This window comes from Camelina sativa, chromosome 20 (genome assembly GCF_030686135.1).
Source record: "Camelina sativa cultivar CO46 ecotype springtype chromosome 20, ASM3068613v1".
NCBI lineage: Eukaryota > Viridiplantae > Streptophyta > Magnoliopsida > Brassicales > Brassicaceae > Camelina > Camelina sativa.
In genome coordinates, this window is record NC_141899.1 from 7,865,277 (window position 1) to 7,892,039 (window position 26,763).

The 26,763-nt window shown below is 34.2% G+C and overlaps 3 protein-coding genes, 1 long non-coding RNA gene and 4 other non-coding genes across 10 annotated transcripts; 1 reads left to right on the forward strand and 7 right to left on the reverse strand.

Annotated features, from left to right (window-relative positions):
• Positions 1-4,810: 4,810 nt before the first annotated feature.
• Positions 4,811-7,050, forward strand: LOC104770018 (protein SET DOMAIN GROUP 40). Its single transcript, XM_010494368.2, has 6 exons — positions 4,811-5,073; positions 5,155-5,305; positions 5,398-5,529; positions 5,649-5,789; positions 5,885-6,181; positions 6,287-7,050. Exons 1-6 carry the CDS (start codon positions 4,922-4,924, stop codon positions 6,944-6,946), a joined length of 1,533 nt encoding a protein of 510 aa, XP_010492670.1. The 5' UTR covers positions 4,811-4,921; the 3' UTR covers positions 6,947-7,050.
• Positions 6,940-11,775, reverse strand: LOC104770017 (uncharacterized). 3 transcript variants are annotated; one of them, XR_015593649.1, is made up of 19 exons: positions 11,240-11,707; positions 11,112-11,146; positions 10,901-11,022; positions 10,724-10,813; positions 10,507-10,626; positions 10,339-10,422; positions 10,178-10,255; positions 9,958-10,083; positions 9,790-9,879; positions 9,661-9,696; positions 9,520-9,575; positions 9,262-9,409; positions 8,806-9,169; positions 8,566-8,676; positions 7,942-8,482; positions 7,667-7,847; positions 7,431-7,587; positions 7,258-7,341; positions 6,940-7,176 (listed from the first exon to the last, which is right to left on the reverse strand). XR_015593649.1 is itself a non-coding variant. In XM_087506043.1 (19 exons), the coding sequence occupies exons 1-19, from the start codon at positions 11,641-11,643 to the stop codon at positions 7,081-7,083; spliced, it is 2,970 nt and encodes a 989-aa protein (XP_087362169.1). In that variant the 5' UTR covers positions 11,644-11,775; the 3' UTR covers positions 6,940-7,080. The 3 variants fall into 3 exon arrangements, 2 of the variants coding, with proteins under 2 accessions (XP_087362169.1, XP_087362170.1); XM_087506043.1 differs by having other exon boundaries at positions 8,566-8,657; positions 8,740-9,169; positions 11,240-11,775; XM_087506044.1 differs by having other exon boundaries at positions 8,566-8,657; positions 8,740-9,169; positions 9,513-9,575; positions 11,240-11,667.
• Positions 11,776-12,563: 788 nt separating this feature from the next.
• LOC104772316 (uncharacterized) lies at positions 12,564-14,372 on the reverse strand. Its single transcript, XR_015592590.1, has 3 exons — positions 14,268-14,372; positions 13,104-13,993; positions 12,564-12,987 (listed from the first exon to the last, which is right to left on the reverse strand). It is a non-coding gene; the product is annotated as an uncharacterized LOC104772316 (long non-coding RNA).
• A 1,786-nt stretch (positions 14,373-16,158) lies between these two features.
• On the reverse strand, positions 16,159-16,260 carry LOC147918583 (small nucleolar RNA Z103). The gene has a single exon (XR_015594320.1). It is a non-coding gene; the product is annotated as a small nucleolar RNA Z103 (small nucleolar RNA).
• Positions 16,261-16,382: 122 nt separating this feature from the next.
• Positions 16,383-16,482, reverse strand: LOC147918584 (small nucleolar RNA Z103). The gene has a single exon (XR_015594303.1). It is a non-coding gene; the product is annotated as a small nucleolar RNA Z103 (small nucleolar RNA).
• A 138-nt stretch (positions 16,483-16,620) lies between these two features.
• LOC147918585 (small nucleolar RNA Z103) lies at positions 16,621-16,722 on the reverse strand. Its single transcript, XR_015594313.1, has one exon. It is a non-coding gene; the product is annotated as a small nucleolar RNA Z103 (small nucleolar RNA).
• A 91-nt stretch (positions 16,723-16,813) lies between these two features.
• On the reverse strand, positions 16,814-16,915 carry LOC147918586 (small nucleolar RNA Z103). The gene has a single exon (XR_015594308.1). It is a non-coding gene; the product is annotated as a small nucleolar RNA Z103 (small nucleolar RNA).
• A 4,621-nt stretch (positions 16,916-21,536) lies between these two features.
• Positions 21,537-24,801, reverse strand: LOC104770019 (NAC domain-containing protein 86-like). Its single transcript, XM_010494369.3, has 6 exons — positions 24,260-24,801; positions 23,256-23,536; positions 22,820-23,140; positions 22,447-22,734; positions 22,246-22,312; positions 21,537-22,120 (listed from the first exon to the last, which is right to left on the reverse strand). Exons 1-6 carry the CDS (start codon positions 24,414-24,416, stop codon positions 21,735-21,737), a joined length of 1,500 nt encoding a protein of 499 aa, XP_010492671.2. The 5' UTR covers positions 24,417-24,801; the 3' UTR covers positions 21,537-21,734.
• Positions 24,802-26,763: the final 1,962 nt, after the last annotated feature.

Here is a 26,763-nt window from a genome sequence, read left to right on the forward strand (position 1 = left end):
ATATAATTATATTGGTTCTTGGTTAAATATTATAGTATAATATCCATATCACAGAAAACATAGTGTATGTTGTGGTTTATGGTATAATCACGGTAAGACTAGTATTGTGTTACGGAACGTAAACTACGTATAACATATTTTTTTGGATCATTGGTAAACTTCTAGGAGATTGCGTAGGAAACATGAGATGATCACTATTTTGTGGATTTTACATTACCCCATACAAAATGTATATATTTTTTTGTAATGAAAACATTAGGGTGGCCAAAAAAGCCTAAAACAAAAAGATTGAAAAAGCTCTCATGAAGGAGTCAAACAAACGAACCTGACACACACATATTTTGTCAAAGTGAGACATTACATTGCGGAGAGATGGGATCAATCACTATTTAATTAAGAGATAATTAAAATACAAGTTTGTTAAACAAATACTAGTATAAGTAATATTGTTGTTGGTAGAAAGGGACAAATAGGGTATATGGTAGGGCCAATGCCAGTTTGGGTAAAAAGAGGATTAGTGAGAAGAGAAGAGAGATCAGAGAGATGCCATGTGGAGTCGACAGCCCAATGGGAGAGCGATAAGCTTATCAGAAAAATATCCAAAGTGCGGAGGGTAAAGTGGGCGACGTTGCTTTTCCACGTGTCGATGTTTCATTGGTAAACAGTGTTTAAAGTTAGATTTCCTCTTCTTAGTCGGTATTTGTGTCCCACTCTCTCTTCGCCAACTTGGCCCTCACTCTCTCACTCGTATATGGAGTTACCTACCTCTCTGTTACGTCCAGAAGGTTTGTATTTTTCTTAGTTTTGGTATTTACCTCTCTCTCTGTCCCCCACACTCATGTATGCTGTAGCCTCTTCCGTATATTCTCCGTATCTTGTATGAAATACATTCTCTTGTAAGTTGTAACAAAACGTTTTTTGTTTTGGTAAGTGTCTTACTGACTCAGTACTCACTTTTTGTTTTTTGCGTACTCAATTTAATTCATTTTCATCGATTACAATTTTACATGATTAATTAGGTTTATCGCCTCAATCAACAAATGGATGAAAACGTCTTGGTACTAACGTGTACAATCTACAAATCATAAGAGTTTGGAGAAAGTACTGACAACTTGCCTAATTTGTCGTTTGCTATGGTGTTGGAGGCTTGGCCATGCTATATAAATATGCTATATATATATGTCGTCTTCGTAGAACGGTTGGAGAGCGGACCGGGACCACGCTTATGGGTTACTGAGAATTAGACTAACGTCTTGAGCTAGCATATGATTCAAATATAACATGCCTGAATCTGCTATTCAAATATAAAGTACTGGCCGGCTCAGTTTTACGAGATAAATTTATAACAACTTACGTCTAAGTGGCTGAAAATCACATTGAAATCTTTTTTCTTTTTAAAATGTAGAAATTCAAATTAGAAAGCTTCATTTTAAAATGATATCATTGTTCGCTGAAATTCACGATAACATCACTAAGATTCGTTACAATTCGTCAAACATCTCACGTACTAAGATTGTTTGGCGAGTGATGGAGACATTGTTGTAAATGGAAACGTGTACTCGTAAATTGTGTAATCATCTTTCGTGGCCCATAATTTTTTTAGTCGTCCTATATTGGAGTTTTATATCGTTTTATATATCAAAATCATATTTATTCCTTTATTAAACTAGGTTTTATTATAAAAAGTACCAAGGAATTGGACGGTACTCACCATTTACATGGTTACATGACTCGACACGTAGTGTTACTTCATGCTGCAAGTTTTTTTCTTTCTTTCTTTGCTGCTCCCTGAATATTTTAGATTTTAGTTATTTGTTGCTGACGAGTTTTAGTTACTAGTTTCTAAAATAGTCTAGAGAAAGTTGTTATTTATTAATATAATAACTCGGTAATGGCTACGTATAGAGTCAGCCACGTAACACTAAATGGATGTGTCATGGTCCCATAGTACACTACTTGCATTATACACGAATCCATTGTTTTTGCAATTTTGTAATTAAACATCATATTTCTTAACCTATAATCTTGTATATCAAAATTTCTCTTTCTGAAATAGCTAATTCCCACTTTTTGAGTAGTTAGTTACTATAATGTAATGATTCGGGGACAGAAAAAATAAGAATCATTTTGTGAAGTGGTTCGGAAACAAGTCAAAGGAAAGTAGTAATTTATAACCAATTAGACTTACTACAACTTTTAAAAGAAGAATGGAATAACATAATTATGTATCTTCCATCAATGACTTACATGATTTGAATTGTTAAACTTCATTATCAATTTCTATGGATGGCACAAACTAGTAGACCATGTGTTTTAACGACAATCATCTACTCGAACCATTAAAATCTACGAACGGTGGATTGGTATTTTAGCGTAATAATTCCAACACCACCACATGATTTGGTACAAGTTTCTTTCTTAGCCGTGAGAAAATTGAATATACCTTCCTCTTTATTCTGCATATTCGTTGTACTTGTTAAGTTTCTACTTTTCTTTGTCGCCTACGTACTTTCTCTTCTGTCTATCCTACGGCACACACACTCATGATGGTTTGATACTTTGATGTAACCGGCTTTGGTCCACCGAAATTCATATTAATTACAAAATATCGTGACAAAAAGTATATTTATGTTTTTTTTTGGTCTTGTTGCTTAACACTGCATATAAATTTAGCGTATGAATGATGACAGCGGTTAGGGCGAAAAAATCCACGTACTGTTTAATCTGTTCTAAAAATAGGATGAAAAACAAATAGCTACAGATCAACTCTATTTGTACACATAAACAATCTATCGTTGGTTTGTAACAGTTTTATTTTATTTTTTTTGAACTACTGTAGACTATATTTGATGAATAGTAATTAAAAGACAGTCTAATCCGCTGTTAGATTTATCCGTCACTAGTAAAATAAATATGTATAGCCACAAATATTTTAGTGGCTGTGGTAAAAAATTCGTGGCTATATGATAAAATAGTCACGATTGGTCACCAAAAAAATTCGTTGGTATAGCCTAGTAGCTAATTTATTTCGTGACTTTTTCGTAGATACCTAGTCACGATTTTATCACGCGTATTTCGTAGCTGATTTACCACGGTTTAGTCACATAAAATATTCGTGACTTTGTTATATAATTTTAATAAAAAAAAGACAAAAAAAAACCATAATTATTTATTAAAATCTAGAAAATAATTTATTTATAAAACAAAATAATTTATTTACAAAATTGTTTCACAAAAAAATAATTAAATAAAAAAGGTTTCAACAGCCGCGCTTCTTCCCTCAACTCTCTCCGGTGGTTTTGTGGCGTCGGATCTGGTGGTGACTGGAGGCGTAGGAGTTCGTTGGGCAACGGATCTAGAACGTGAAGCTTTCTTGTTCTTCTTTTCTAAGGTGGTGGTGGCTGGAGGGTGAGGATTTCATTGGGAAACAAAACTAGGATCTGAAACTTTCTTGTTCTTCTTCTAAAATGGTGGTGGCTAGATGGTGATGGTTTCACCATTGTCGTTAAAGAAATTGCAGTAAGCGGAACATGGATTGGACTCCGTCACGATGCTGCTGAACGTCTCACTATGTGGTGGTGGTGAACGGTGGCTCAAAAAAGCAGTGGTGGAGGTTCGAACAGCGAGATCTGGGAAAAAAAATGAAACAAAGAAAGGATTAGACACAGAGAGAAAAAGAAAAAGAAAAAAAGAAGAAGAAGAAGAAGAAAAAATAAACCAACCTAATAGAAGAAGAAAGAAGAAAAGAGAATAACTTGCATTTACTCAGGAAACAAAAACAAAAAAAGGTTTTGTGTCTGTTAGATTCAATGTTATTAACGGTGGATGATCAACTATGTAGTGATCCTCATTTTTATGGAACAACCAATGAGAAGCTAGTATCTTTTTTGCAACCTTTATATATTTTTATAATCTAATTTTACTTTTCTTTGTTCAATATATTTATTAATAATTTATGTTTACAGTTATAAGTTATGAAATGATTGATTAAATATAAAAATTGTAATTATTATATAATTTTAATTTATTATAATGATTAATTTTTTGGTTTGGGGTTAAAAAAATTGATAAGATTTTAAATACCTAGCTTTTTAAAAAAATATTTTTATGTAAAGTATTTATGTGAATATAGTGACTCAAATTTTTAGTTTAAGGATCTACTTTGGTAATTAGATTTTTGTTTAAATTTAGGATTTTAGAGTTGTGTTTCAAATTTGAATTTTTTTTATAAATTATTTTTTATTAAATAATCACTTAATCTTGGTGACTTTTCGTAGCTAATAAAGCTATGATTAAGTCATATGATAATTTTGTGACTTTATATGGCTACGATTAAGTCACGTGATGATTTGGTGATTTGGTATAGCCACGATTTAGTCACAAACTTGGTTGGTGACTGTATTTAGTCACGAAATTGTCACATAAAATATTTGTGACTAAATTACAAAATTAGCCACGAAATTTTGTGACTCCATAGTAGCTATACGATTTTTTTTTACTAGTGCGTACTGATTGATGTTACCATTCAAACTCTAATACTTAGTCATAGTGATCAATAGAAATTGCATGAATATATAAATTAAACTCGTATTCGATAATTCTGATTCGATTCGACCAAAAAAATGTGTATCTAGTGAATGAAAGTATCAATTGGAGGTTTGAATTTGTTCAAAAAAATTTGTTGTGCTGCCTTCAGTCCAAAATGGATCCGGGAGAGTGATAAACCAGAATATCCCATTGAGGATCTACGCGATTCGTACCAAACCGGATTTAACCAAATTGACAAAGTTCACGCACGTGAAGTCAATGCGCCACGTTTCAAAAGACTGGCTCGGGGATATTTCCGTAATTTCCCCTGAATCAGGGTTTTAGGAGAATCAAAACCCCAGGAAGAAGAAGGAGAAGAAGAAGAAGATGGAGAATGGGAAGTATGGAGTTAGAACACCAAACCATGGAGACGTTTCTGCGTTGGGCAGCAGATATTGGCATTTCAGATTCCATTGATTCTTCTCGATTTCGAGATTCATGTCTCGGCCATTCTCTTTCCGTCGCTGACTTCCCTCTCGCCGGCGGGTGCGTAGAAACAAAATCGATTGGGGTTTCTCTTAAAATCTTTAAAATTTGTCTTCTCATTGCTTGGATTGATGGAATTAGGAGAGGATTGGGAGCTGCTCGTGAGCTCAAGAAAGGAGAATTGGTTTTGAAAGTCCCGAGAAACGCGTTGATGACTACTGAATCCATGGTCGCTAAAGATCAGAAATTGAGCGATGCTGTTCATCTCCATAGATCACTTTCTTCGACTCAGGTTCTCCTCTTTTATATTCTCTGAATGTGTTCTGTTTATGTATTTGAGAATATTTCAAAAACAAAACCCACACAATGGTTGAAAATGTGCAGATACTGAGTGTATGCTTATTGTATGAAATGAGCAAAGGGAAGAAGTCTTTTTGGTACCCTTACTTGGTTCATTTACCTCGTGACTATGATCTCTTGGCTACATTTGGGGAATTTGAGAAGCAAGCTTTACAAGTTCTGTGTCTACCTACTACTACTACTACTACTACTACTACTACTACTACTCTTTGTGTTTTGTTTTGGTTCTGGTGAATTCATCTCTGAAAAATGGGGTTTTCTGATCATTTCCTTAGGTGGAAGATGCTGTTTGGGTTACTGAGAAAGCCACAGCTAAGTGTCAGTCTGAGTGGAAGGAAGCTGTTACGTTGATGAAGGAGTTGGATCTCAAGCCAAAGTTTCAGAGTTTCCAAGCATGGCTTTGGGCTTCTGCAACTGTAAGAATACTTTTTATCTCTCAATTGAATGTTGTTCGAGAAATCTGAGGATAGTTGATTAGAAAAGCTTTGTGTGTAAACTCTCCTGTTTTAAGATATCTTCACGGACGCTGCATATACCATGGGATAGTGCTGGGTGTTTGTGTCCTGTGGGGGACTTGTTTAACTACGATGCTCCTGGAGATGATTCGAATTACTCAGAAGGTCCTGAGAGTGCGATTCAGACATCATCCCCTCAACCTATTTCAACTGCTAATGAGTGTAGGAATAATGAGGAGGAAGCAGGACCTGTTGTTGAGACACAGTCTGAAAGGCTCACTGATGGTGGATTCGAGGAAGATGCCAATGCTTATTGTCTTTATGCAAGAAGGAATTATCAGCTAGGAGAACAGGTACAAGTTCTTCTTAACTAGCTTTGCTTTAGCTGCGAAACTATTGAAGCGTAAGCATTAAATAGAGAAGATATTAAAGAGCGAGAATTCTATTTGTGGGTGTAGGTTCTTCTATGTTATGGTACTTACACAAATCTAGAGCTTCTTGAGCACTATGGGTTTATGTTAGAAGAGAACTCAAATGACAGAGTCTTCATTCCTCTAGAAACCAGCCTTTATTCTCTAGCTTCTTCATGGCCTAAAGATTCTTTATACATTCATCAAGACGGTAAGCCATCCTTTGCGCTTGTATCAACGTTGAGACTGTGGCTGATCCCACAGAGCCAGCGTGACAAGTCGGTGATGCGTCTTGTTTACGCTGGATCTCAGATATCTGCCAAGAATGAGATTCTAGTCATGAAGTGGATGTCAGAGATATGTGGAAGTGTTTTAAGGGATCTGCCAACTTCTGTCTCAGAAGACACTCTGCTTCTTCATAACATTGACAAGCTCCAAGATCCTGAATTGCCTCTGGAGCAGAAAGAAACAGAAGCTTTTGGCAGTGAAATGCGCGCTTTTCTCGATGTGAATCGTTTGTGGGATGTTATTGGATTTTCTGGGAAAGATGTAGAATTTTCCAGGAGAACTAACAGGATGATGAGCAAATGGAGATTGTCCGTGCAGTGGAGGCTAAGCTACAAGAGAGCTCTAGCAGATTGCATCTCTTATTGTAATGAGAAAATGAATAATCTCTTAAGAACTCGAGATAGGATTAGAGATTTGTAACGTGAATAGAAATCTATCTTTTCTAATCTATCAATGCCAAAAAAATGGTTTCTGTAATTGTTATTACATTCGAAAAGAAATAAAAAAACAACTACCTGCTAAAATCTACTGTTTACATCTTTCATCAGTATGAATCAAAAATAGTAAGCAGAAGCCAAACAGATGAGGAGATCAGTAAGAATCAGACCAACAACGTCAAAGACAAACTTTGGAGCAAACAAACCCCACACCTGCAAAGACCATGAGAGCAATGTTTTAGTCACAGAAACAACAAAATAACCTTTGGCTTGAATGTATCTTGCTGTGTTTACCATTAGATGTCTTCTCTGGATGGTAACGCAGAGAATTGTAGCTGTGACTGTAGTGGCTGATATAACTCCAAAGAGCATATACATCTGATGAGGATTAAAAAAATTATGATTATATCACTGTCACTGAATCTACTAGACTAAACGAAAAATGGATCGATATGAAGATGTCTTACTTGGAACAACTGGTGGCGTTTTTGGCCATGAGCCTGAGGAGTTTGAGAGTAGATCGGTACGAGGATAGGAAGTCCAAATACAGAAAGGATGATCGAGAATCCAAAAGTTTCGATTGTCAAAAGGATCGCTTGTCGTATAAGCACAAACTCGTCAAACCTGAAGAAAAGATGTAAGCAAAACCATCATATAGAAAGAAGACTCCATTGTAGTCTGAGTTTATGAAACTTGGACCTACCCGACAAATGCAGCTCCATAACGGAGTCCATCGAAGGCGCACCAATGCCCGCTGGCGAAAAACATGCATATAGAAAGAAGACTCCATTGCATCACACAGAGAGGATTTAGTTTCGAGAATTTGTTCTGTCTATCTAATTGGGTTATTCTCTCTACACCTTCCAGCCTCATTATACAATAGCCTACATAGAAATAACCACAGAGTTAAACCTTAATGATCTAAATTGCTGTAAAGCTTTTTGCTTTGAGAATCATCAAGTGAGAAGAGAAAAATACCAGCAAGCAAATATGCTAATGCCAGAAGTGATCCTTGCTTCCCCGACAACAGAATTACTGGCGAGCTACAAGCAGATACAAGAGCGACAGCTCTGGTGGCCCAAATCTTCTTTTCGCTTGTGCAAAACATACGAGCAAAAGCTAAAAGGAAGAGTTGCACCAATCCGATTGCATAAACCGTTTGAGGGATGCGGTTTCTTCCTCCAATCACTTGAAGTAAACCATCCAAACCAAATATCTTGCTCTCTGATGCCCAGAGCAATGCTATCAAAAAGTAGCTTATCATACTACCAACAGTAACATACTTCCACATCCCCTCACTGGGTGTTTTAGCAATCGCTATGTAGAGCACGCAAATGAGTATCACCACTGATACAATTGGTGCGATTTCAATCGCATAAGTCAATGCTGGAAGGTCTAGAGCTATCCCAAGCATCCACGATGGTGAACTACTCATAAACTGGGAAGTTGCAGCTTGCTTTGTTAGCCCAATATCTATAGAAACTCTGAGAACAGAAGCAATAGCGAGAAATATGACAGCCTGCAAATCGAAAATATTATAACCCAGCAAGTAACTTTAAAGTAATAACCAGAAGTAAAAACGACATGTAAGAGAATACTGACTTCTTTCCGCATTGTTTTTCTCATGACAGAGTACCGTAGCTTGATAAGTCCAGTTGTTGCCAGGAGAAAGTTTGCAACTTTTCCTTCTTCCACTATTGACACAAAAGTACTCTGTTAGCACAAAGAAAAAGAGAGAGAAAAGCTCAGCCTTATAATAAAATTACTTGAACTTACAAATATAGCTGTTCGAAAGAAAGCTGCCAGCACGAATCGTTACTAGAAAGAGAGTGAAAGCTGTACCAGTGGATAACCAAGAACCCACTGCATAAGATTTGTCGCCATAGAAAACAACAAGGAACTGAAGGATGAGTGATATAACCAATATCCCAAACCCCGTAATCATTAGATTCAGATTGAACTCTGTCCACTTAGACCGGGCAAGTTCAACAACGCTTGAGAAGAAATTCAGGTATGCTGCAATTTGCTCTTTAAAGGCAGATATATTTGTATTGTCTTCATCTCCATTTCTATCCATCAATATGTGTTTGACAGAAGTAGACCATTTCTGTTCTGCTGCAGCATATAGATCTGATATCCTCGCCATATCATCGGAAGAGAAACCAACAACAGATGAATTAGAATAAACATCTATATATCTTTTCACCTGCATATAAAGGGAATTGGAAGGTGAGAGTCCTAAAACACAAATTCGTTACAAGAAATCGTTTTAAGTTTTCCATTTGAAAGACATGTTACCTGCCAAGCATTCACACAAAGAACATTAACGTAATTTTTCATCCACTCTTTAACAGCCGATTGGGTGCCAGAATTGCCTGACTCAGACTTATCCAAATTGCAGTTGCTGGAACCAAGAGCATAGAGCTCAGGGTTGACATGCCCAATGCTGAAATTTGAAATATGTACGAATTGTTAGAAATCATAAATATGCGAGGATGGTTATTTTCCTGAACAGAAGCAGGAAATAAAATTTGACAATGATCCCTTACAAGGCACCTTCCGAAAGGAGAGGATATCCCAAGCAAAGCTGACAATGTTGCCGCAAAATCAAGCTGCAAATAGCCCAAAACAATTAATTGTGGCAAAAAGGTTTGCATAAAGCAAGAGGAAAGGCATCAAACCAAATTTGATACTGACCTGCTCAATGGAGCTGATGCAAATCTGCTCCCCGTCCTGACATTAAGATGAACAAAATAAAATCCCACTAATATCTTAAAATCAAATCTTCTGATCACCAAGGAATATGTTTTCACAAGTCACAATTACCGAGTTTTGTTTACAAGATGAGGTATCGAACTCAGGAGGAACCGAAGTTGTATGCTTCTTCGTACTCATAGCAAACATGGATGTTTCTACCTGTAAAGGGATTTAGAAGTAATGGTGGATTAATAATCTTGAAGCCGAGTGAGTATAGGAAGAAAACCTATTTCTTACCTCTTCAGCAGTCCCTCCACCATGATCCCCATTTAATGTCTGTCCATGGTCACCCATTACGATAAGCATAGTATTCTCATGCAAACCACCTGGTCCCGCCTGGCTCTCCAATATACTGATGACTTTCTAGATGAAGCAAGTAAAGCGAGAATGAAACAAGAGTACATATAGCATACTAATAACTTTTTGCAACTAACAAGAAAAGCTAACAGAAGTTTACCTCTAACATTGAATTATATTGCTCCAACTTATTAATCATTGGGCTGGAATCCACTCCAAATATGTGCCCTGCATGGTCCTGCAAATATTGAAATTCACTGAATCAAAGATATAAATGGCAGGATGACAAAAAATAAAGACAAAACAATATTGTTGGCATACCACTCCGAGAAAATGTGCAATAAGAACATCCCAATCATCTTTGTAAAGGGTTGGGAATAGGTGCTCAATGCATCCATTGTCAACCTATAAAAAAGCACACATACATAAAAGGCTATATCTACTTCGGGAACATAGATATTATAAGAGAGCAAAACAGTAATCGCTTACAGTATCCAAGTCTTTAACATTGAAAGAAGGGAAAGGATATGACTTTTGAAATTGATTTGGGAACAACTGTGTCCAAGTATCATCACCCATCATCACCAACCGTTTCCCATTTTGCACTAACTATCCATAGAGAGAACCCATTCAAGTTACAACCGCGCAACCAAAGATAAAATCAGACATTACAAAACAAACACTCTAGTTTTAATAAAGCCAAAACCTGATTGATGAAATTATCTTCAACAATAGCAGGTGCACCAAAACTGTTCCCAACATCGATAAAAGTAGGCAATCCTCCAGTTGTCAATCCCTGAGTTCACACAGCTAAAGAAATCACACACTAGAATATGAAAAGAGTTGAAGCAATCAAAACTAGAAAGTTTTTTAGAATTGGGACCTTGAGACGCTGCAAACTCGTAGTAGGAGGATCAGCAAAAGCCTTAAAGATCTTAGCAGACGATTCATTAGCAAATGCAAGCTTCTGCAAGATTGTCAATTTATCCATCCATGGCTTTGGTTCTGTCAATCAAAGAATTACTTATCATTTCAAGTCAATACTCAAATCAGTAACAAGGCAATACATAGGCACAAAGATCATTCCAACTCACCTGGGAAAAAAGCACTCGGAGCCACAAAATCGATTCTGAAAAAGAAAAAATAAAAACGAAGAACAGTCAAAATCACGAAACGCTTATGGAATTGTGAAATTGAACAATTTTTGAAAAGCCTTCAGAACCTGAGAGCATCTAAGACAATGATGATGACGCGATCGACAACAGGTTTGGTCCAACATTTAGGCTGAGTGTGATTAGAGTGGCTAGGGAGCGAATCGGGGACGGAATCGTGAATTAGGGGTGGTGGAGAAGTAAGGCAAGGAGAGAGAGAGACGTCGGAGCAAGTACTGTGAAAAGGAAGCTCTGTTCGAGTGAGAAGAAAGCCACGCGTGAAGATGAGAATGGCGATGGAATGGATCAGAAGAAAACCTATAGCTATCAACTTCTTGTTTTTCAGATATGTCTCCATCTCTCCCCGGATCAAAAATTCTCCGGTCGTATTCTCCGAGAAGTTTAGCCGTGACGGCGGCAAAATCAGCTGGTGAAGGTGATGGAGATGTGGGAACGACGTCGTTTTTCTGAACATGGTTAAATGTGAATTTTTTGCTCTTTTTTTTTCCGAGCAGAACCGGATCAAATGTGAGACAAGTCGGTTATCGGATATGGTTTAGATCTTCTCTCTGGTATAATTTAATTTCAATCCCAATTTACCTGTGCTAATCTTAAAACAAAAAAAGTCCAATATTTTTGTTTTTATGTATCCTCTAAAAGTCTACTATTTTTGTTTTTGTTTTTGTTTTTTGTCTCCAAAATGACTACCTTTATTTTCGAGAATGTCTTAGTTATATTAAAATTAAAATATTTATACTATTATTTATATTTCATAAACATAATTTATTAATAAAAATGTTTAATAATAGTAATAATAGGGGCAGAATATTTTTAAAAATTGTAAATTACAAATATGTATTATTTAGAGAAATACCCTAAAATATTAAAATACAGAGAAATACATGAATGGAAAGTTTTATTAACCAGATCGAATAATGCTTTATATCATTTCTTCTTCGTTAATCTCTCTTCATCAGATTCTTTTTTTTTTCTCCGACTATGATAATCTCTCTCCGATCTGATTATTTCTTTCTCTCTAATTACGATAATCTCTCTTCGATCAAATTTTTTTTTTCTATGATTGTGATGGACAAATACAAAGTAAAAAACAACAAAATGATGAAGTGAATGTGAGTTCATGTATCTACATTAGTTTTTGGATTGATTGATTCAGTACCTAAATCGAATTCTAAAATTTGTTGTTTTTTTTTGTTTATAAATTGCAAACGAACCTTAGAAATTGTCTAAAAATATTTTAGCCAACTCAAATGAATTATGATCCCAACAAAGGTCTGATAATTAAATTTCAATGTCTAAGCAAACGAATAGAGGTGCAAGTTGGTAAAAAAGAATTGGGTTTAGGGTACATATGAGAAGATGATTCAAGCAACTCAGTTTTTTTTTTTTTTTTTGGTCAAACATTTGCTTTCATTCCATTAAAGAAGATAACAAATACAGAACAAGGAGGATTCTGAGAATCCATTGTTTAAAACAAACTTGAAATGGGCATTCCCCAATGCCAAAATAACAAAGCAGCAAAGATAAACAAGGTAGATAAGGTTAATCGACAATTGATTCCTGAGAGCTTTGAGCCAAAAGCTATGTGAGGTCAAGGATTGTCGATACTTCTTCCATGATGGGTGAAGAGATTGCCACTGTCGTAATAACATGACGAAGTAGCGTTGAGTAAAGGGGCAAAGCTGTGATTCTCGCCGGCATGAGAAGAGCTACAGAGTGTAAAGCTTTGACAAGGGTTCGAGCAGGGATCGAGATGCTCTGATGCTTGAGGTGTTTCACTAGTTTCGCCGAGACATGAGACCTGGTCGACAAACCATAGCCATAGACAATGCTCGGACGAATTGGAATCGGGAACCAAATACCAGACAAACTCAAACAATAAGGTTCATAAATCAAAGCCTTAAGGAATACTTCTACCAGGGTTTTCAGAAGATGGAAGTTCCGCCATAGTAACAACAGTGAATTACTTCTCCGATGGAATCCATAGGCATCGTAATCTTGATCACACCGTCGACTAGGTTTTAACTTCGACAATTTAGATATGAGGTCGTACCTGGGCTTTAACGATTTGGAATTGAAGCACACTTATTGGGCTTAATTAGTTGGGGCCTTAATGGGCCAAAAACTGATTGAGGGTCCACTAAGGGAAACCCTAATCGATCTTTGGCTATCAACAGAGAGAGACCAAGGCGGCTGGCCGGAAAGGGTTGAAAGTTTTACCTTGAACACGGGCTCATCGGAAGTACACGATGCATCAATAGTTTGGTATGAGTTTGGTCCGATGTTACGGCGGGGAGGCAAGAAGACTTACTCGTTTCAGATTGTTTAGCAGTTGCCCCCAGAAGAAGATCGCCTTGCGCTGTCGACGTCTCCCCTGAGCATGGCGCATCTACTGGTCCAAGAGAGATGCCTCCTGCCAGTAACGAAGCCCAGGGTGAGGGTTCTTCAGGGGTGAAGTGAAGTACAGATCGAGAAAATTTCAGATCTAAAAGGAGATCCGATTTTTGTAACTCGCTGACTTGCAGATGCTTCTGTTCTTGTGGTGCGGATAAAAGTTGAGAGAGGGAGTTCACCGGAAACCACCTCTGTCCTTTGCTTGATACACAGCCGTCGGGGTAAAAAGAGTTCAAAAGAGCTTGAAAAGCTTGGACAAAAGGGGAAAAAATGGGAAAAACTTAAACAGAGAGAAAAAAGGAGCAGGATCTTGAAGCATAAGGACAAATCGGTTAAGTTTTCTCGACGTCGGTGAACCGAAGCTCCACCAGCGCCGAGAGTGTTTAAAGCAATAGCTTCCTCGATAACGTCGCCTGAGAGAAAAAAAAACTAGACTTAGCTATGTTTTTTTTTCTACGTCTATTGTTCTATATTCAACCAAATCTCTCTCTCTCGATTCAAGCAACTCAGTTAAGAAACAAAATCGTTAAAATTAAGAAGATAGTGTGGAACAACTGATTCTGAAATTCAAGGCTGATATTGTTGCTTTAACTATATACATAATTATGAAATTAACCAAATGTTAAATGAATTCAGCTAAATACGCTAATTATGAAATCAACAAAGGAAAACATATTAATTACTAACATTGTACCAAGTTTGAGCTATAATGGTTGTGATGCAACCTCAACCTTGTATCGAATAACCATCATCATCTTCTTTTTTATTTATTTATGATTAGGTATGAGTAAGAATGTTATTACTTTTCTTCTATTTTGGAATTGCTTATATTTTTTAATAAAAAAAATCTTAATATCTAATATTAAAAAATTAGTTTTTGAGTGTTTGGACCAATAAAAATCCTATGATTTGAGTTTCTTTTTATCAAAAATATTCTTTTTTTATTGATTACCATTTGAGTCTATTACTAGATCTCCTACTTTTTTTATGTTTTCTCTAAAAAGCCTATTACTTTATTTTCCTCCAAAACGACCACCTTTATTTCTAAAATCTATATATACATTTTTGGAGACATTTAGCAAATAAATCCTAGAGTTGCTACTTATTTACAAGGAATATCATTATCATTAAATTTTAAATTAGAATTTAAAACCAATATTTTAGGCTAAACAAAAATTCCTAAAATATATCAATAATCAATCAATGACTAATTACAATATCTAATTAAATTAATTACAATATCTTCAAATAATTATTTACTATCCTTATAACCAAACACAATTAAAAGATTTTGTTTGAAATATAAAATAATATTTTTTAATTAAAATTATGATTTTCTTATCTTCTTTGTTTGATTTATTTAGTTTACTTGCTTTAAATCATCATAAAATACATAAAATTAATGTAACTATATTTTTTTTGCATTTTTCGTTGTTTGGATTTTGAAAAACATGCATGTCTTACTTAAGCAAGAAAGAAAAATTGTGTTTGGGTATGTAGCGGGATGAGTTTGTGTATTAATAAAAACTAAAAATTATATCATTAATTCTTAGTAAATCATCAGTTCATTATTTTGTTAACACCATCGACTTAGAATATTAGGCATATCTAATTGAGTTTATTAAATTACGATTATGTAAATAAATAAGCAGTACTATGTTATATCACGAGTTATATTCTGAATTTAACAATTTAAGGTGGTAAACCTAAATTTTTAAACTATAAACCTAAATAATATATAGATATAAAGGATATACATTTAAAATTTACAAAACATTAGTCATATATATATTTATTTAATCTACTAAAAATTTAGATTTTTATTTTATTTTTAAAAATATAGTTCCGCGGTATACCGCAGGTTAAAATCTAGTATCTTAGTTAAAATTGAAAATATATTTTAAATTACACTTTTATCTATCTATTATAAATATAATTTAATATTTAATTAAAATATGCCAATACTAAAAAAATAGCAAAATATTAATATTTATGATTATAAATCTTGGATTTTATGGTGGCAAAGTTTCTGATGCATCAAACATATTTCTCTTTTCTTTTTTAGAAAAAAAAAAATATATATCGAAGAAAACAAAGTGTGCATTCAGGACAAGAATGCACATTTGTGTCATTCACGACAAGAAGAATGCACATAGAAAAATACTTTTGTGTTATATTTTTGACAATTTTTTAGTTCATAGGATGCAAACAAAAGTGTTTGCTAATATTTAAAGAAATGAAGTGTGTATTCATTGTTTGTCTGCTTTTAATTCGATTTGGGTCCTTTGGATTTTGTTTATGAATTTCGACGTTTAGAATAATTTAAATACTCAATTTATGGGATAACTATGATTATAAATTATGAAAGTTTTTGAACAATACTCGCATTTAGTTTGGTTTTAAAGGATGTTCATCAGTCAACCAGCTGTGAATAAGTCTCAGTTCATCATCCATCTCGGTCAGTACATAAGTATAAATTCAACCAAACTGTCTCTGTTAACGAGAAAGAAACAAATTTTCCAAACCATCGGACTAAAAAAAAAGAGGCTTAACGAAGAAAAAATTTGTTGCAAGGAGAAAGGATCAGAACATTGGCTTGACTTCCTTCTGTTGAAAAGGAAATAATAATCGCATAATATAATCAGATTAGATCATTTGGGGAAATTGTCATCACCTCCATATTCTCCATACCACATATTGTCATAGCTCCAACCGAAAACACAGGAAAAATAACAAAGAACAAAACCTAATCTGATGAACCTATAGTCAAATTCAACACAAAAGGCAAAGTATTATAGGAGAAAGGATCAGAACATTGGCTTGATTTCCTCTGTTGAAAGGAAATAAAAATCGCTCAGTATAATCAGATTCGATCATTTGGGGAAATTGTCATCACCTCCCATTTCTCCATATTACCAATCTATATTGTCTTGACACAACCAAAAACGCAAGGAACAAACAACTAAAACCACAAACACTAGGCTAGTCTTAAACTAGTGTCACAACATTCAAAACATAAAAAACTAAAGTAAAAGAGAGAAAGGATCAGAACATTGGCTTGACTTCCTTCTGTTGAAAAGGAAATAATAATCGCTTAGTATAATCAGATTCGATCATTTGGGGAAATTGTCATCACCTCCACATCTCTCCATTACTACTCAAACCACAAATTCGACAAACAAACCCAAACAAGTACAGATAAACAAAAAAAAAAAAAAAAAAAAAGAGGAGAAAAGGATCAGAACATTGGCTTGACTTTCCTCTGTTGAAAAGGAAATTCTATTCGCTCAGTATAATCAGATTCGATCATCTGGGGAAATTGTCATCACCTCCCATTTTCTCCTCTATAATCTAAAACCAAACCAATCCATATATTAACAAAACAAATCAGTGAAAACAGAGCCAGATCTATCTATAAAGAGACTATTACGACCAAACAAGATCTACCCTAATCTGAAGATTCGAGCTGATTCGATTTTTTTACAAAGGAACATCAAAACGAATAACAGAAATAGGGAAACGATTTAGCGTCAGCTCATACACAACGAACATGGACTTAGAACGGTGGTAATCAGTAATATTGACGCGCAATATTCTATGATGTAAACAAAAACCCTAACAGAGAAACACGATAAATCTAGGCGGAAGAGAGAAGCCGACGGCTGAGTTTTTTTTTTTGAGTTTGTAATAAGGGTTTAGTCAAAGGGTATTTATAGCTGCGGTGAGGCTTATGTCCTGAAGCCCTAATGGCGGTCTCATAAAATTTCTATTGGGTCCTTATTTTTTTGGTGGGCTTCGGGTTTACTGGCAACTGATTGTTTTTTTTTTTTTTTTTTTTAATGAATGTTTTACTTTTTTTTTTTGTAAATCGATTCTTTAAAAAGAAAGTAATTAAGAGAAAAATCACACTAGTAGTAAAATTGGTAATGCATGTCGTCGCATGAAAAAGAAGAAGTATCGGTTTGAGGCAGGCGGCTGCGGCTGTGGCAGCGGTTGCGGCAGCGTTTACGTTTTTAACTGCTGAATCGAAACAATGTTTAAAAATGTTAGAGACATATCACAGCGTCATGATGCAGATATCCGTGACAAGCAAATGAACAAATGTATTTACGTTTGCTGCAACCGCAGATACCTACGACAACAAAACGAACAACTCCATTTGTTATAAGATTATTTATTATGGAAGAAATGGGTATCAACAATATATAAAAGATTATGCGTAATAATAAATTTCTCTCCCCAATCTTATATAATAAGAGAAGGTTTTTCTCAACTTCTGCTTAGAATATGACATCTGGCTTATTATATAACTGACACATGTCCTCTCTTATTCTTAAAGGCCATTGTTTTTATGTTTATATATTGGGCCTAACAAAATAAGACCAATTACAGGCTCAACAAATATAATTGACAGCCCTTACACTTATCAGGACGATATGAACTAAACGATGTCGAATTCACCTGTACTTACCTTTTCAAAACCATCGTTCCCAGCAACTACCACCTCCGATGTACTTTCACAAAAATCTCCTAATTTTGGGTTTCTTTGGTTTAATTCTCCTACTGTGTCAAGATCCCGAACACCTATTTGAAGTTCCGAACTGTATGTAACATTAATCCTGTCCAAAATCATTTTCAATTTTTTTTTTTTTTGAAAAAGGGGTTTAGATTTGCAGTACCAATTAGAATCATATGAACCATTATTATGATTATGTTATTTGTATTACTTATTATAATCTTTAACGTAATTAAAGAATTCCATTGAAGTATTATCCTTTATTTTCATCTTTACGTTTACCACACAATTATAACGTAATGAAAATAATACCAAACACCTATGATTTCATGGTCATTAACATTTCATTCCAATCCCTGATTACTCTCCCTCAACCATTGCATTAAGTTTTCTTTTAAATAACAACCTTTGACGACACTCACCTTCTCTATCTCACACCATGAGTAAACCTAAAACAATACTCTACTCTTGATTCAACCTCCAACGAAACACACAACACTGGTATCAATAGGATTGTTGTTCGGGTCATCCATATTTGGGAAGTTCGAGACTTTCGAAGAAACAATATCTTACTTATTGTTCCTGATGAAAATGTCTCTTTCCTGATGAATATGTATATTATCTCTATTATTGTTCCTCTTGACCCCTGATTTACCTCTGTTTTAACACTTTTATTTTGCCTTTGTTTCAGGATTGTGCTATACAAGCTTCAGTCCTTCCTAATCGTGTGCCTGAGTTTCAAGATCAATTGGTTAAAGGCCAGTTGTACAGCATCAATGATTTTGATGTTGTTGCATCCTCCAACCGTTATCATCGCACCAACCACAAGTGGAAAATTGTTTTCACGGAGAAAACGTCTTTGGAGACTGTTAAAAAACGACAATGCTCTATTGGATTTGATTATTTTAGGTTCTGTACTTTTTCAGACTTGCTTGATATGGTAGACAAGGGTGAGGAGCTTCCAGGTAACAACCTATTTTGCACTGTTCGTATTTCTGGTCTCTTAGCTTCCACTTTGTTATTCAGTATATGATTTATATCTATATTAACCCACTCACCAGATGTTGTTGGCCAAATATCCTCGTCTCGAACATTTGTAAACAATGATCATAACCACCCTTCAAAGACAACTTTCAATTTAATATTGACTTGTATTTTAGAAAGGTATTGGTTTTGTTTTGTTTTGTTTTTCAGATTCGTTATACTCTTTCTAAGTCTCTAACTGTGCAACATTTCTGGTGTTTGTTGTAGTGGTGACAACGTATACATATCTCTTCGGAGAGAACTTGCGGTCGATGCCCATGCCAAACTTTTAACCCTAAAAGATGAAACAGTTGTTGTCATTGCAACCCATGTAAACCCACGGAAAGTTGGACGTAGGTGGATTGTTTTTAACGTCCTACTTTCTGTTAAATATTAATTAGTTAACGTTTTATTGTTCTAAAACTTAAAACCAATGTATATGGGCCTATGAATGAATATAATGCTAACAATGGGCCATATATATGTATTCTTGACAATTTCAAAATTAGAGCATAGCTTCACAATTTCAAAATTAGAGCATGGTTAATAATACTGTTTAAGATTTGATGTTCTTCATCGCCAATTCAATAAACGTGGAAAGCTAAATATTGTTGTAGTAACATCCCATTATCGCCTTTAAATCCCAATAAATTAGCTTACATTTATATCAAAAAATCAGTTTATGTTTAGTCATAAATTTATATTCCAATCTCTTATTTCTCTTCATCTAAAATTCTATATTGTTCCATTAATTTTAAATGGCCAAATTCTGCTACTATAATGGTTGACTGGCTGGTTGCTTAATGTGTACATTTCATGTGATTGTATTCTATTTTGTACTCAAATTATTGTTATGATTCGAGGAAAGTTCAAATGTCTCTGAAGCATTGTTCCTTTACATCACGTAAATGATTTGCTCATTGCACAATTCATTTTTAAATGAAAAGGAGGATTTAAGATCTCAGACAAGGAACTAAAGTTTATGCAAGCATGTAAAGTAGTAGTCTGGACTGGTGGTTAGGTGGAGGAGAAAACCTTTACGGAATGACTAAACAATCACATAAAAAAATTAGTTACTCTTATTTTCTCCTTTAAACTTTTTTTTTTCTATTGCCATATTGAGTAAGGTGTAATAACATTTTCTGTTTTATCTCAACGAGTTCTAAAGGTTAATTAGTATGGAGACACCATGAGCCTTTGTGCATGTACACTACGACATATTCATAAAGTCAAAACAATGCAACTTAGCCTAAGATATATATCACACAACGGTATAACTGTGTTAGAAAATGATTTTTTGAGTTTAAAATTTAATTATACATTCTTTTATTTTATAAATTATTCTAACTTGGATATTTGTTAAGATTACTACAGATAGGGAGACCTAAAGCTTAAAATAGATGATCAGATCTCTATTATATATATATATATATATATATATATATATGTCGAAGGAAGACATTAGAAGAAACAACGTTAGACGAGGTGATTTGTAATTGATTTCAGTTAACTTGTGATATGGGACTTCAATTTCAACTTTCGCTTATGTCTTCACGTAACAACAAAATAAAGATGATGAGGATTTGCCTTAAACAATGTCGAAGTGCATAAAATCACCAAAAGGTGATCTTTATTTTATTTTATTTTTGGTGTAAAGCCAATGAATAGGCTTTGAGCTTGAAGGATTCATATCATTTTCCATCTTGTGTTAACAGGATGAAAAAGGTGCTTTTGATGTTAGGGGTTACCAACAGTTGAAAGGGAAGTAAATTACACATTATCTGAATCTAAGGATGAAAAATGTGCAACATTAAGGAATATAATATTTATTTTATATCTATAAACTTCATCATCTTTAATAAAAGATTGCTCATGGGATAAATTCAAAACTCAAAAATGATGGTAGCTCTCGGCAATTTCTGTAAGGCCACAACGGAAACAACGTCCAAACAAGTTATAGTCGTAGTTTGAAAGTGACATGTATTAATATGACTATATGAGTCTATAATCTTTAGTTGACAAATTACGTCTTGACCAAGCAGAAAATACAAAGACAATGATCATTTGCCCATACAGCTTGCATCAAGCATGAAATTGTTTAAATATTGATTGACCATTTTAATGTTAAATATCTTTTCAATGTTTACAAATACATTACATAAATCATTTATTTTGTAATCACAAATTTGGCCATGAATGTATTGCAAAATGGTTACATCGCAAAACAACATGTCCTAAAAAAGAATCAGTCTAAGCTTTTAAACATTTTATTATTCAAAAAAGTAAACATGACTAATAAAATCCATTATACATGAGTGTAGTTTAATTACTAAGATACATACTCTTCCCCCAAAAAATTATATCATTTTTATTAATAAAAAGAAAATCCAATTAAGAAAGCAAAATACAGAAATATGAAAATCTAACAGTTAAAAAATTGTCAATGAAACAAATATGAAGATAACACGGGGCAACTCCTAGTTATATATAACAATGTCAATATGAAAATCAGTATATGTCGTATACATGTGTAAAGGTAAGTATATTGTATGTATTTTCCTCTCTTCTTCCCGATAGAGTATGCAAGTTAAAGGAAAAGTAATAAATAAAATAAATCAGAAAATAATGGTAAAAGATTTGTAGTAACGTTTTGCAACTAAACTAATCTGCTTCAATCTCATCTTCGCAACATGTTCGGCCTTCTGGAACCAAGAATCCTTCTTGTCTTCTTCCATTAACAGTACTACTGCTGCTCTCTCCTCACTTCTTTGAACCCGCGGGCTTATGTGAATTTTCAATATCTGCGACGGTACGACTTGGTAATATAATATCTCCGTCGTTTGCGGTGTAGAAATGAGCATTTTATGATCTACTATAGTTTCTTCTTCTTCAATCAACTCGACTCCTGACGAATTTAGGGTTGTGTTTGAGTTGTCGTCGTTCTCAAACGAGAAAAAATCATCGATATCGATGTTGTTGATTGTATTGGTCCGAGATCCACCTATAATAATAGAATAAATTAATATATATACAATTATTTTATGATTAGATGATATATATCCAATATATATTTTAATGGTTTCGATATTAAAATTTAAAACTAGAGTTTTATGTATGATAACCCACCATAACATTCAAGATCTTGATCATTACGCTCGAAACTTGGCAAAATCTCTTCTTCTTCTATAAAGCTCTGTGACAATCAGTAGTTGGATTTAGAGCATGAATATAAATACAGAAATCGTATCAACGGATTGACAAAAAAAAAAAAAAAAAATAATAAATAAATCGTATCGACGATTTATAATATATGATGATATTATTTACCTGATTTAAATTCTCGTTAGACATTCTCATCCATGTCGAATTTCCGGCATCGAGCAATTGTTCATCGAGATTTCCAATGTTTCTCAAATGATCATCGACGTTGTTGTTGTTATAGAACTGGCTGGAGTTACTTGGAGCAAAAGTAAAGTCGTCGAAACCGCTTTGACCGCTGTTTTGGTTCATCAGTCTATTGGAGAAATCGATGGCTTGAACCTGCGAGTTTTCTACTCGCAATGGTGGCAATGACATTTGATGTTGCAACATCTCACATTCCAATGCTGTGTTCACCTGTAATAGCTACAACATATTAAGATACATAATTGATTGTGTATAAGATCCAGAAACTAAAACTTGTTGTATTAGCTTATTATACCTTTGACTGAGTGATGTATGGTCCATAACCTGAAAAGCTTGAAGGCATGTCTTGTGACAAGAACTGCGACCAATCATCATGAACACCGATTGAGTTTGCGTTTCCGAATCGAGGTTGGGTATCGGTAGAGTTACTATAAGGCAGACCTTGATGTGTATTTGAACTTATTTCAAGATCTGAACAAACGTCAAAACTCGAGTTACCACTTAGATTCGAGCCCGTGTGGACGTAAGGTTGATGCTGCTGCTGCTGATGATGTTGATCCCTTGGTTTCGCTTCAATCACTATTTTTTTAAACACACGACAAAGTGCATATGCGTCCTAAAAATTAGAACAAAATCCTGTTAGTAAATAATTTTCTCTAGTAATTAATATGCACATCTAATACTTTAAAGTAGATAATTAATGTCTTATAATATTGGTTTAGCAAGTAAACCTGCATGCCGAATGCAGTAGGCTCGCATTCGGTTTCATCGAGGCGATATTCATGCATGACCCAACCGGTTCTAATACCATGTGGGGCGCGTCCACGGTAATAAACTAATGTTTTCTTGGTTCCAATGGCGTGGTCTCTGCAGCTCACCCGTCGGTCTTTGCCCGTGGCTTTCCAATAACCGCCTTTTGTTGCTCGGTTCGTCCTTGAGCCATTGGGGTACTTTCTGTCCCGTGGGCTGAAGAAGTACCATTCTTGGTCTTTGCTCGGAAGCAATGACTTCCCTGCCAATATTTCATGGGTGATGGGTGAGTTAATTTGAGACCAACAATATTGTATTATATATATCAGTATACAATTTCTTTTTGACTAAGCCATTTGAAGTTAAGTTTCTTTCGATGATTTAATTTATTAGTTTCGTATATCATATATAAAATATGTTTATATAATATGTTATAATCTCCGAAGATAAAAACCCTAAAGTACAAAAGGTGTAAACAATAACATAAAAAGTGTGGTGGTCCATGAGAGGTTTACGAAAAGTATTTTGAGGATTTGACCAAAAGGAATCATACAATTGCGTCTGCTCTAATCAATACTACTATAGTACTATATGGCTTTTCTTTTTGCACCCACATGTAATTGCAATCCAAACTGATTTGAAAAAAAAACTTATTTAAACATTGAGTTTATTTTGATTAATTTTGTTATATAATTTGAAGAGTTAAAAAAAAAGTAGAGTATTATTCTTCAAAAATCTTACGTTGGTTTTCAATTCAATTAAAATATTCAAACCAATATAGATGTACTGAATTTTGGTCAAGGTTAACGTATATTATAGTTGTCTTGCCCTTGTGATATTCATATTCTTTACTTCACTCTATCTTTCGAACCTACGTTGAAAACCTATTCAGCTCTTAGACCAAAAAAGGGTCTCGTAGCAAAAAAAAATCTATATAGAGATTGATTAATTTGTAGCTAACTACAAGTGTATTAATAATTATTACCTGGCAAGTCCCATGGTTCGCACTTGTAGAGGTCTACTTCAGGGATGATCTCTAGCTCGATCTCTCGACCGTTGATCTTTCTCTTGAGATAGTAGGTGATTAGTTCTTCGTCTGTTGGATGGAACCTAAAACCTGGAGGCAATGAGACTGGAGCCATGTATCTAGCTATATAGTCTTCTTTTTTTCAATGAATATATATATGATTTTTGATCAAACGATATATAACAATAACGATCAGTCTTGTTTACGAGATAAACACTAACAAGACCGATCGCGTTATTTATAGAAGAAAGAAATAACTTTTATTGAGTAATTGACAGAATGGGAAAAATAATACAAAGACTCGAGAGAAAGAAGAAATTAGAGAAGACAAATGTTATCGAGAGCTTTAAGGGTATATATAGGGTTATAGATAAAGAGGAGAAAGACAAAACAAAAATCATATAGAAATAATTAGTAGGAAAGTGAAAGGGACGATGCCACCCTCAAATAGCATATGGAACTTGCAATATAAAATTACAAAAAAATACCCAATTTGTCTCGTCTTTTCTCTTCTCTTTTTGTTTTTCCTTACACATATTCTGATTCCTAATGTCGTTTTCTTCAAGATTCATAGATAGGTTGTACTCAAGAAGCTTTTTTATTGATTCACAATCGATTGGTGGTACCTAATATACAATTTACACAAAAACAACTTAATTAGTCGGGAATAATAATATACAAAATGTTTATAAAACCTCTTTTTTTGGTTTTATGCTATTATTTCTTATGTTTCATGGTCTTAGGATACCAACAACTTCTGATCAAACTTTTTCTAACAGTGAAGATATGCATGAAAAAAAAATTAATTGCATAAACATGTCTTAATCAAAACCGGCATCAATAATCAAAATTGTTTATATGTCAAACAAGATAATTTTTTAAATAAATGAGTACCCCTAATGTAAAAACCGTGTTTCTTCGTCAAAGTGGTCTCCTCAAATAATCTCATTCTTCTCCAAGTATGGTCGGTTTGGAATGTATACACATGGCGAAACATCATTGGTCACATTGGGGAACGAATCTTGGGTTAACCAATAGAAACTGGTTTCAGATCTTTATGTTTGGCGGCGCTTCTAACTGAAATAAAACTGTCTCTTCTGTATCCTATCCCCACTTGCGAGAAGCCCTTTATAGTTCCTTCGTGATTGCTGCCGATCATGATACCATCTCTCAATTAGTTTAAGTGCTTAACTAATCTTCTTCTTTTCTTTTTATAATAACTACTATATATCTTTATTTTGAAAAATAAATCGAAAAATAAATCAATGAAATCTTGTCTCTTTCATATATCAACTGATTTTTTTTGTTTGTCTCATTTTGTTACTTCAGTTATGTTCTTTGTGCACGTTATAGAGAACACTTTGCATTTTTTTTCCCACAGTCATGTATACAAAAATGTTCTTTGTGCACGTTATAGAGAACACTTCGCATTTTTTTTTTCCCACACACAGGCAGGCGCATATATGTATACAAAATAATACGTACATCGTAATAAAATTTTCCCTTCCAACGTGAAATTCAAATTCTGTTTGATTTAAAGCTTTAATTCGGCATAGGTTGTGGTCTTTCATCATTGGTTATTACTTACTAGTTTCTAGGTTGAGTCAGTCAATTATGAAAGTTTTGCCATCTCCATTGCGTCGTCAAGATCATCGGTATTTTTTCTTATCATTTGGGTTACACGTTACAATGCCTTGATATCATTCATTTTGTTCTGCTATTATTGGTTATCAAGTTTTCTTTTTGTTGTTGTTGTTGGTTTTGGTCATCTCTTTTCTCATAACTTTGTGATCTTGTGTTCATAAGTTTTTCTAGTTATAGAAACTAAACACAAATCAATGACAAAACTGTATTAATTGTTTCACTGTGCAAATATAAATCACGCCAAACAAGAATGAGACACAATCTAGCTCGTTCGTTCGTGAACATGTGAGTTATATAATACACATAGATAATTGATAATGTATAATGTATGTTCTGATCATACATGGATATTTACTCACCAGTCACCATATATGTATACAGCAAAAAAGTTATAGATAATTTTTTTTGTTTGATCGAATGTGTAGCTAGAGAGATATGAACAGGTAATAAAAAGATGAACAAGGTGATCATCATGTGGGTCCAACTCGTTAGCATGTGAAGAAATCCTTGGAGGCATAGATGGGCCAACCCCCAAGCATCACTTCTCAGCTTTTCCTCATCACCATCATACACTTTTATGTCATTATGCAAATATTCCATATTCTCTAGATCTAATTAATTTATTTATACGAATATATAATAGCATTAGCTAGCATATAACACATGTACATATAACAAATTGTACATACCCTTCTTTCTTTACACTTTTCCCTCACATGAATCCATCTTTTTGTTCTTTACTTTTTATTTATATAATTTCTCTTTCACACACATCTATATAAATTTATAATGTACGACTAAGTAAGAATTGTATATCT

Coding starts and splice junctions, on each gene's coding strand:
- LOC104770018 (XM_010494368.2), top strand. CDS start 4,922: ATGGGAAGTATGGAGTTAGAACACCAAACCATGGAGACGTTTCTGCGT. Junction 5,306..5,397: donor GATCACTTTCTTCGACTCAG/GTTCTCCTCTTT, acceptor GAAAATGTGCAG/ATACTGAGTGTATGCTTATT. Junction 5,790..5,884: donor GGCTTTGGGCTTCTGCAACT/GTAAGAATACTT, acceptor TCCTGTTTTAAG/ATATCTTCACGGACGCTGCA.
- LOC104770017 (XM_087506043.1), bottom strand. CDS start 11,643: ATGTTCAGAAAAACGACGTCGTTCCCACATCTCCATCACCTTCACCAG. Junction 11,023..11,111: donor TCCGAGTGCTTTTTTCCCAG/GTGAGTTGGAAT, acceptor TTTGATTGACAG/AACCAAAGCCATGGATGGAT. Junction 8,658..8,739: donor TCTTTCGAACAGCTATATTT/GTAAGTTCAAGT, acceptor TTGTGTCAATAG/TGGAAGAAGGAAAAGTTGCA.
- LOC104770019 (XM_010494369.3), bottom strand. CDS start 24,416: ATGGCTCCAGTCTCATTGCCTCCAGGTTTTAGGTTCCATCCAACAGAC. Junction 23,141..23,255: donor CTACTGCATTCGGCATGCAG/GTTTACTTGCTA, acceptor TCTAATTTTTAG/GACGCATATGCACTTTGTCG. Junction 22,313..22,446: donor CTAACGAGAATTTAAATCAG/GTAAATAATATC, acceptor TGATTGTCACAG/AGCTTTATAGAAGAAGAAGA.